The sequence below is a fragment of the Berghia stephanieae genome, chromosome 9 (assembly GCF_034508935.2).
Source record: "Berghia stephanieae isolate SIO BIC M18660-M18661 chromosome 9, UCSD_Bste_1.3, whole genome shotgun sequence".
Taxonomy (NCBI): domain Eukaryota; kingdom Metazoa; phylum Mollusca; class Gastropoda; order Nudibranchia; family Aeolidiidae; genus Berghia; species Berghia stephanieae.
In genome coordinates this window covers 12,349,598-12,360,356 of record NC_088368.1, presented here as the reverse complement: position 1 = coordinate 12,360,356, position 10,759 = coordinate 12,349,598, and the positions used below count along the sequence as shown (strand labels likewise).

The following is a 10,759-nucleotide window of genomic DNA, read 5'->3' as shown; positions in this document are numbered from 1 at the left end:
ATATAGGAATATGTTTATGAATGCAATTATCTAAAATTCAACTACTCAAATGTCTCTGATGATGGAAACTTTATGAGACTCTTTGACATCAATTTAAAAGTTAACCATGTCACAAGCCTAAAATGTATTTTCGTCAAAACAGAATATGGAAAATAACAAAAGAGCGTGTCCTGCTGAGGGAGTCATCCAGTAAACATAAGCGCTGCCACGTATTTGCCTTATAACCTTTCACCTTTGAGAAACTTTTGTTAGAGCTCTTTAAATGAAAGAAATAAGAAAATTCAGTCCAGGAAACGATGATCAAGTCAACTTCCTTTTACTTCCCTTGTCCGTAGAAAAGGCATGTTTTCTTCTTTTTGCTCGTCACTTTATTTTCTTTTCCATTTTTTCCAGTGCAATCTTTAAACTTATTTTATAACTGTTCTTTTTCAGACAAAAAAGGAATATTCAACATGCAGAACGACGTTGGAGAATTCGTTGATCTTTATATCCCCCGCAAATGGTAAGCAGTGAACACCTAGACTTGGACCAGACCTATTATCGATTCGCAGTGTCTATTTGTAGGTACTTTGGCAAAAAATTCAAATTGGATTGAGCTCAATGATACCGGTATCATTATAAAGTGCTTTTTAACACGATTCTAATGATACCAAAATTGTGAAAATCAGATGAGCAAAAGAAAAGTTATGTTAGTTTCAAGGTAGGCACTTTGATAAAATTTTCAATCTCAAAATATCTTGATTTGACTCAGTCAGGGGGATGGGACTTGAAAAAACATAAAATTTGATACTTTATTTGTTTCTCTACGACCTACGGTTCCAGAGTTATTTATATTTTTCTATTGAAATTTTTTGTCAATTTTACAGAGAGGATCTGTGATCTCACTGCTGCCTCAAAACCAGCATCTCGCGGCGATGGAAATTTTGAGTTTTACAGTCAACATGGCCCACTTATTTAGGCACTTTGATAAAATTTTCAAACTCAAAATATCTTGATTTGACTCAGTCAGGAGGATGGGACTTGAAAAAACATAAAATTTGATACTTTATTTGTTTCTCTACGACCTACGGTTCCAGAGTTATTTATATTTTTCTATTGAAATTTTTTGTCAATTTTACAGAGAGAATCTGTGATCTCACTGCTGCCTCAAAACCAGCATCTCGCGGCGATCGGGAAATTTTGAGTTTTACAGTCAACATGGCCCACTTATTGTTTTCAGTAATTTTGTTTCAATTAAAAAATAATTGGCAAGTGTTAGGTACCATTTTAATGGTCAGAAAATAAGCTTTATTTTCATATAAATCATTTTTATGGATGGAAAGTAGGGAAAAAATTAAGGATAAATGAAAAGGGGGAAAATATGAGGTTTTTGTCCTAAAAAGTGGGGTTGATGGCGGAAAAAATAAAATAATGAGCGAGTGTATCAATTTTGATGAAATTTGGCAGAGATGTTATTCAATTAATTGTCTATCGATGTATGAAGTATAATTAAAATGTATCCATAATTTAAAAAGTTCTTATAATTCAAAAATTTATAAATTTTTATTACATAAGCTTTCTGAGAAATACAATCAGGAATTAAGAATTAAATACACCGTTAGAAAGCTTGTTTTGTGCCCTTTATAATGATACCAAAGTTAGTCACATAGGTTCACAAATAACGCCATGGTGACCAAAACAGTAAAGGGTCAAAAATAAAGTTCCAAAAAACGAGTTTCACCTTACAGTGAGCCTATCGGCGGCCACTGGACTGGAGTTATCAAAGTGCCTAACTTATTGTTTTCAGTAATTTTGTTTCAATTAAAAAATAAATGGCAAGTGTCAGGTATCATTTTAATGGTCAGAAAATAAGCTTTATTTTCATATAAATCATTTTCATGGATGGAAAGTATGGAAAAAATTAAGGATAGATGAAAATGGAAAAAAATATGAGGTTTTTGTCCTAAAAAGTGGGGTTGATGGCGGAAAAAATAAAATAATGAGCGAGTGTATCAATTTTGATGAAATTTGGCAGAGATATTCTTCAATTAATTGTCTATCGATGTATGAAGTATAATTAAAATGTATCCATAATTTAAAAAGTTCTTATAATTCAAAAATTTATAAATTTTTATTACATAAGCTTTCTGAGAAATACAATCAAGAATTAAGAATGAAATACACCGTTAGAAAGCTTGTTTTGTGCCCTTTATAATGATACCAAAGTTAGTCACATAGGTTCACAAATAACGCCATGGTGACCAAAACAGTAAAGGGTCAAAAATAAAGTTCCAAAAAACGAGTTTCACTTACAGTGAGCCTATCGGCGGCCACTGGACTGGAGTTATCAAAGTGCCTAACTTATTGTTTTCAGTAATTTTGTTTCAATTAAAGAATAAATGGCAAGTGTCAGGTATCATTTTAATGGTCAGAAAATAAGCTTTATTTTCATATAAATCATTTTCATGGATGGAAAGTATGGAAAAAATTAAGGATAGATGAAAATGGAAAAAAATATGAGGTTTTTGTCCTAAAAAGTGGGGTTGATGGCGGAAAAAATAAAATAATGAGCGAGTGTATCAATTTTGATGAAATTTGGCAGAGATATTCTTCAATTAATTGTCTATCGATGTATGAAGTATAATTAAAATGTATCCATAATTTAAAAAGTTCTTATAATTCAAAAATTTATAAATTTTTATTACATAAGCTTTCTGAGAGATACAATCAAGAATTAAGAATGAAATACACCGTTAGAAAGCTTGTTTTGTGCCCTTTATAATGATACCAAAGTTAGTCACATAGGTTCACAAATAACGCCATGGTGACCAAAACAGTAAAGGGTCAAAAATAAAGTTCCAAAAAACGAGTTTCACCTTACAGTGAGCCTATCGGCGGCCACTGGACTGGAGTTATCAAAGTGCCTATTCAAGGCTGAAAAATGGTCTTCTATTGAATTGATCATTAGGGAGTTTAAAGTTTAACAGAAATTCTAAATGTAACACAACTTGAAACCAATGAGTCATATGAAAGAGCTGGAAACAATGATTACTAAACAGTTTGAATTTTGTTTTTATCTTGCTTAGAAATATAGTTACGGCAGTTCAAAGTCTGAAATTTCAGTCAAATTTTTACTTTTACCCCAAAATTACCATTGGAAAGTTGTGACCGAGATCGCGTGCTATAACTAATAAAAAACGGTTAAAACTGTCAATATGAAGTTCTTCTTATATATTGTATACCAAAATGTTCGTCGAGGACAATGCATTTACATAACACAATTGTCAAATTTTGGGAAAATTGGCAAATCGCGTGGCAAATTTTTGGGGGAAAAAAATAAGCGAAAACAATATAACGAAAAAAAAAGTGTGAAACTTGAGAAATGTTGCAGCTTTGCCTGGGCCCAAACCAAGGGAAGCTATTCTCTACGGATAATGATCCTTTAAAGTCTTTGTAACAACGCTTTTGTGTAAATTAATAAATGTAGGTAATAAATTGTCTTTTATATATTTTTTTTCTGTATCGCGTGTTAATTTTTTACTGAAACGCTTAGTTCTCCTCGGCAAATTTTGGGGGGTTTTTTGGCAAATTTTAGGTGCCAATTTGGCAAAAAAATGCAGATGACAGTTAAGTACTGTTTTTCTTCAGAAATACGGGCATACGGTTTTATCATGAAGAATACGGGATTTGGTTGAAGTGAAAAATCCACGAAATTACGATCACAACACGGAAAGTGTTTTCATGCAGAACTTATTATCTTTGTGTCTTTCTGCCATTTCTGAGATAATTTGCCTTGCTATTGTTCGCATTGGTATCGATTTCTGCACGGCGCAGTGAATACGGGGACAGGTTTTTGGTCTTGAAGATATGGGCATGGGTTTTCAAAAGGCTAGGTTGGCATCTCTTGCCTTTACTGCAGCCACATTTCTATTCCCACTACCACGTAGGGGGACGTATTGCTCAGTGGTCCGGTCTGTTTCCTATCCATCTCATTGGGTGGCCTTGAGCAAGCCACCTCGCCATAGCTCACTTTGCGCCACTGCACTTCGGCTCATGCCAGTCTTCCCTTGGAATAGGCACTTAAATGAAAATTCAGTTTTCAAATGACAGTATAAAATCTGGTTTACTATGATGCAGTATACCATCCCGATGATAAAACCGTTTGAATTTTGTCTCTAGGTTATATAGAATCAGAGTTATTCAATTTTTTATGCCTTAAAAACACCCAAAATTTACTTTAGGAATCAGCCTGAAATTGGGCACCAGCTGACTGAAAAAACGAAAGGGGATTCCCCTGTAACACTGTGACGTCACAAGGCTAGGATCCAATGACCGACGCTGACCATGGCAGTCCAAGCTGAAATGGCGTTACTTTGGTAGATTTTGAAATGAGTGTGATTTTATGGAATGCTCAAAGGGTATCCTGGAAGCAGTTTTGAAAGTTGAAAATGGTATCATTGGAAAGGAAAATGATTGAATTTTATGATTATTTATGTTTTAAGGGGATTTTTTCATGAATGATGATAAACGGCTTGATTTTCTTGCCCACTGCAATTAAGCTATCTTTCCATTACAATATCTTCTAAATGAATTTAAGGAGGGAAATGGTAATTGTACCAAATGATAGGGCGTTCAATGCCCTTTATTTTAGTATTTAATTTATCCAATTCTGTAAATAAATACCAGAGATATCTCAATTTAACCAAGCCATGGTTTTAGCCTGCAGCTCACAAACGATAACTAGCGGTCACACAGGTGAATGGGAGAACTGTGACACAGATTTAGCCATTCATTTAAGTGCCTACTTGGAATAGACACATCTGATGTAGTTTTGCCAGCTGACCAGAAAGCTGGGGTGAATATAGGGAATTTTTTATTTACAACCACCACATCACCATTTAAAATCTGGAGAGAGAAATATAGCTGACACAATGGCAGCAAAATCACTGTTTGAATACCACGAAATATATTATTCGATCAAATGCGTTGTCTTAAATATGTTGAAGTAAAGTGAATTGAAGCCCTTACACTGCTGTGGAAACAGTAGTTGAGTTGTCCTCACTGGCGGAGAAACTTGAGTGTCGGAAGGGATGATTTGTTGTTTTAATCCTTGTGATTTAGAAAATCACCTGGGTAACTCTTTGGATTTCAAAATGGAATTGCTGAAGGGGACCTGTGTACAATTTTGGTTGTACGTGTTGCAAAAACATTGTTATGTTTTATATGCTTGTTGACGTTGTGCTAATAATTGACCATATTCTCTTCTCTTTTTCCACTTCAGTTCTGCCAGCAACAGAATCATTGCCTCCAAGGACCATGCCTCTGTCCAAATCAATGTAGCAGAGGTAAGTTTCTTTGGATTCATTTTGTCATTAACTATTTAGTAATGATAATATTCCATGGGATTTCTGGGTTTTTGAGATTTAGTATATATTTTCTGCTGATTTTGTCATGTCATACCTCCTACTTTTACAGATAATCCATATTTGTGGAAATTTGGAGGCAATTGCGGACTTGCAGAAATTGAAGATATTTTATTGATTTTAATTGCACAACTATTTGGCCATGTTGTTGGAATGAAAAACAATTTTTTGTTAGTCCAGTCTTGAGGGCAGTTTAAAAATAAAAATCTCTTAAACTTCTGTAAGTTTCCTCTCAGTTCCACATCCGTGATAGACATCATTCGCTAACTTGTAATAATGTCTCTTACCTACAGCAGAGGCATCATCCTTTCACACAATAAAACCGCAATGCCCTATCGCACAGCCTCGTCATTGGCAGGCAATTCTATGTGTCATTTTGGACTCCGTCCGGGCAAATAAGTTGATGAAGAGGAGTGGGAGATTGACAATTGTAGTAGTGATGATGAAAGTGGACTTTCAGTTTCAGTGAATGATGGTGGTGGGTGGTCAAGTTACGATTCTTTTACTTTTTAGATTTTTGGGGGGAAATCACAGCTCGTGTGAGCTATTCAATATCATCAATTATACTTCTAACCGTGCTAATAATACATAGAATTTGTCTTTTTTAAGAGAATTTATATTTTCCTGAGTTTGTTTCAAAACAGATTTTTTATTAATTTTGGTATTGAAGCGACATTTGGGGGGGGGGGGCAGGATTGTGTGGGTGGCGTCCATCGGAAAGGGTTATCCTTGTGCATTTGTATAGCGTAATGTCCATTATACATGCTCAAAGCTCTTTACAAGGGGTTCCTAATGAGACGTGAGGTGTATACTTGGATTTTTTATTGTGCCTTAATTTATAATTTATTCATGTTGTTTGTGATTGGTTGTACAGGTTGATGAGACAACAGGCAGGATGACTGGCTCCAACAAGACATATGCCATCAGTGGTTACATCAGAAGGATGGTGAGTCTTGAATCATATCCATATGGGGTCTTTTGATCTCCAATTGTGGTTGGGGAGATGCAGCATCTTCTATTCCCCTAATGTTTCTTTTTGTGTAGTCTTAGTGTTTGGAGATGATGTAGGCACTTTGATAACTCCAGTCCAGTGGCCGCCGATAGGCTCACTGTAAGGTGAAACTCGTATTTTTGACCCTTTACTGTTTTGGTCACCATGGCGTTATTTGTGAACCTATGTGACTAACTTTGGTATCATTATAAAGGGCACAAAACAAGCTTTCTAACGGTGTATTTCATTCTCAATTCCTGATTGTATTTCTCAGAAAACTTGTGTAATAAAAATTTATAAATTTTTGAATTATAACAACTTTTTAAATTATGGATACATTTTAATTATACTTCATTCATCGATAGACAATTAATTGAAGAATATCTCTGCCAAATTTCATAAATCATTATTTTATTTTTCCCGCCACCAACCCCATTTTTTAGGACAAAAACCTCATAATTTTTTCCATTTTCCTTTATCATTAATTTTTTCCATACTTTCCATACATGAAAATGATTTAAATGAAAATAAAGCTTATTTTCTAACCTTTAAAATTATATCTAACACTTGCCATTTATTTTTTAATTGAAACAAAATTACTGAAAACAATAAGTGGGCCATGTTGACTGCAAAACTCAAAATTTCCAGATCGCCGCAAGATGCTGGTTTTGAGGCAGCGGTGAGATCACAGATTCTCTCTGTAAAATTGACAAAAGATTTCAGTAGAAAAATATAAATAACTCTGGAACCGTAGGTCGTAGAGAAACAAATAAGGTATCAAATTTTATGTTTTTTCAAGTCCCATCCCCCTGACTGAGTCAAATCAAGATATTTTGAGTTTGAAAATTTTATCAAAGTGCCTAGATGATGTTATGTATTATTTTTTTAACATCTATTTTATGTACATTTTCTCTTAGTGGGGGCTTGTGTTTAGCTGAGAATTTTAGGTGATCTCATACTAATGCTAAGTACACTAATAGTGTGCTCTTGGATCTTGGAATCCACTTCTGTTCACTTCGTCTTACTTTCCCTTGTGTGCTTTTAATAGTAAATCTATAATTTTTGACTATCCCGTTTTCTTCCTATTTACTGGTGCTGATATTACATGTGTCGCAAGCTCAATAATACTCCACAAAACAAAACAGTAAACCAGGTGTGAACTACAGCGATTTTATCCTTAAATTGTGATTTGTTGGGGACAAAGACAGGTAGATTTTTTGTTGTTTTTTTTTTTCCCACAGGTTCTGATTTGATTTTTCTTTTTTTTTTTAAACGAAATTCTTTGAGACAAATTAGTGAACATATTTATGCACCCTGAAATTGATATTTGACTGAATTGAATTGCATTCATCATTTCTAAACATTTTATAATAACTGAGCTGCTATGGCTCTGGCCATTTCACAATCAATGGCGAAGAGCTGAGTGTGGTCATATTCACTCATTCTATACCGATTTTTAAAATATTCCTAGCCAGATCTGCATCAGATTAGATGTCTGTTGTTTTTGTTGCATAGATAGATAGTCTTGAGATCATTGTTTTGATATTTTTAAATTTATTTTTTCCCCATCAGGGTGAATCGGATGACTCCCTCAATAGACTGGTTAAAAGAGATGGAATCGTTGCTGTGTGAGTTGCAAGATTTAGTATTTTGTCAAGTTCATTTTTTTTTTTAAGTTGTTGTTCACGAAGACTGAGATGAATCTGAGGCTCATTCTGCATCAGTACTACTTTCTTCAATTTCTACCAAGACTGGTTGACTACCGCTGCATATTTATCTATATATGGCCTAATTCTGGTGATCGTGTTGCTAGTTGTGCTAGAATTTCCCTCCCTACAACATTCACCTTCGTGTCGGAAGGTCCTGGGTTTGGCTCATGCTCTAAGCACTGCCTTTTGTAAAGGCTCTTTACTCATATTTTCTCTCCATACTCGGGTGTAAAATCAGAGTCCCCTGTCATTAACTGTCGGAAATGGGCATCGTAAAATTACAGAATCCTATTTTTTTACCTTCTGTTTCCAGTTTTGGAATGTGAAGGATTTGCATGGTCTCATCATAGCCGTTCCAATATTGCCATCAAACTCACAGACCACTGCATTGTTATTACATTCAAATCAGTCACATTATAATCTAGTGATGATAAGAGTTCTAAGTTTACATATTTTTTTCATTTACTGTCTTTGGCAGTTCTATGACATTTACTGCAGTCCTGTTTCTGATACATATCTCCACTGTCCACCTAGCAGTGATAAGTTAACTGGGTCTGCGGGATATGGCAGAAGTGTTTTACAATAGACTAGTATCCTATCCAAAGGGTAGCAAGCAATTGCTATTGTCCTTTTCCCGTTTTATTGACCACGTGTCTGATGGCTCTCAAGGGCTACAATGTAGGACCCGATTCTAACAAAATAATATCACTGGACATGGGTTGTCCTTCCCTTCTCCGCGGGTGGTTGGATGGGAGCATCACCCTTGAATCATATACCTATGATGTTCGCATGGGTGTAGGATCCAATAGTGATGTCGTTTCTTCTTCTCTTTACTAGCCTATCCTGCTTCTTTGGTTTGTGATTGTATTTTTGACAGGGGATATTTTTTTTCTGTAAATCTTCTGCCTGTTTGTTCTTGGTTATTTATAATTTAGCTTATGATATCTTTAGGTTATGATTTTGATTTACATTTGTACTATTTTTGTTAGATTGCTTGTTTTTTTTGTTTCAGCGGTCTCTCATATCACCTCAATTGTGTTGGAAGGGACCTAAAGCAACAAACAAACAAAAAACTTCCCTTCTCCTTGTAAATGTATTGCTGTTATGGATAAGTGGGGTTAGGGGAAGGGTGTGTTTTGGTTCAGGGGAAAATTTATTATCATAATATTCGATTGTTTGTTTGTTTTTTGTTTTTTGTTTTTTTTTTTGTTTTTTTTTTTTTTTGTTTTTTGTTCTCTCTTTTTCCCCATTATATTTATCATTTTTTGTATATATTTTTTTTTTCAGGAATTTCTGATTGCAGCTCTGTGTGGATGTTGTGTGGAACTTGAGGCAAATAAATGTTTTAAAAAAATAAATGGCTAGTGTTTTTTGATTTGTCTTTTTTTTTTTTCTTTACCTTAGTATTTACAGTTTACACAACTCAAGAAGCAACATTTCAGGCTTAAATCTCTTCTTTATGCAATCATAGAACTTTTCTTCTGTCTGTCTGGATTTAGTGGGGTGTTTTACCTTTTTCTTTGAAATTCCCAATTTTATGACTCGGTCTAGACTGGCTGGCCAGTACCAAGTGCCAAAAGTCCTACATGACAAGTGGTGGTCATGGATAGGAAGTGGTTGAAAGAATGGGGGAAAGTGATGTCTTTCAGAGCCATGGAGTCGAAGAGTTTCCCGGTTTCTATAGCGTGAAGTGAACAATAGCAAGTGCTTGCTGTCCTTCGGATAGAACCCCATAATAACCATTTTGATTGTTTTTGTAATTTTTCTGAATCAGAGTTTTGATCTTGCAGTGTTCTGTGATTAGTATTTGCTCTCTCTTTGTTGCTATTGTATTTATTTGTGCATTGCTTTTTGGGTCATACATTACAGTTTGACCGTTGAAATGACATCCTCTTCACTCCATTAAGGCCTTCACAGCTGTCTCTTGGATCTCATCTGTCCTTTGGTGACTCATGTGGGGTGGGCTCCTCGAACAATGGATTGGTCTGGGGTCTTTTGACCTCCCGTCGTGTGCCAGGAGATCACTCTTGTGTAAAAAATGTCAAATGTGTAGCTGGGTGGGGTTACTGACCTCCCATTGTGGAGGTCATTCACTGTGACGTCTTTACCGCTATAATATCTGTTTTTCTGAGTTGCTTTTTGTCTTTGTCTTGGAATGAGATTACATGGTTTTGTCCTAGCTCAAGCCAGAGTCCTTGACATGTGGAAAACAGTCATATGTATAGCTATAGTTTTGGGAGGTGATATATTTTTCATTGCAATTCATCTCTCTGTTATGTACTGTAACAGTTAAATTTTTTTTTTTTTTATGTTTTGTAAACAAATGTATTCCTCTTAGTGGGGACATATGCTTGTGTCCTGATAAGACTTAGGTGATCTCAAGATCAAGTTCATGATACTGGTAGTGTGCTCTGTAACTGTAATTTAGACATCTGTTCCCTATTTGAACCATTCTTCCTTTTCTCACTACTATTTTACTGGCGTTGAAATTACCTAAATGTGTTGCGAGCACCGTAAAACCCTTAAAAACAAACAAATGTGTCGTATTAGGGAGATTTTTTTTTCCTTGTTAATCATCTCTGTTGTGTATTGTTAGTTATATCTTCTGTTTTGGATATTTTCTGTAAACATTTGCTTTCCTCTTCGTGGGATTTTTT

At 35.0% G+C, this 10,759-nt stretch overlaps 1 protein-coding gene across 1 annotated transcript; it reads left to right on the top strand.

Moving 5' to 3' along the window:
- The first annotated feature begins 347 nt into the window (after window positions 1-347).
- Window positions 348-9,460, top strand: LOC144979703 (small ribosomal subunit protein eS21-like). Its single transcript, XM_078926633.1, has 5 exons — window positions 348-502; window positions 5,261-5,324; window positions 6,277-6,348; window positions 7,966-8,021; window positions 9,390-9,460. Exons 1-5 carry the CDS (start codon window positions 453-455, stop codon window positions 9,397-9,399), a joined length of 252 nt encoding a protein of 83 aa, XP_078782759.1. The 5' UTR covers window positions 348-452; the 3' UTR covers window positions 9,400-9,460.
- The last annotated feature ends 1,299 nt before the right edge of the window (window positions 9,461-10,759 follow it).

Bases quoted from the DNA above. Each gene is read 5' to 3' on its own strand.
- LOC144979703 (XM_078926633.1), top strand. From the start codon at position 453: ATGCAGAACGACGTTGGAGAATTCGTTGATCTTTATATCCCCCGCAAA. The intron at 503-5,260 runs GTAAGCAGTGAA...TTTCCACTTCAG, and splicing joins CTTTATATCCCCCGCAAATG to TTCTGCCAGCAACAGAATCA. The intron at 6,349-7,965 runs GTGAGTCTTGAA...TTTCCCCATCAG, and splicing joins GTGGTTACATCAGAAGGATG to GGTGAATCGGATGACTCCCT.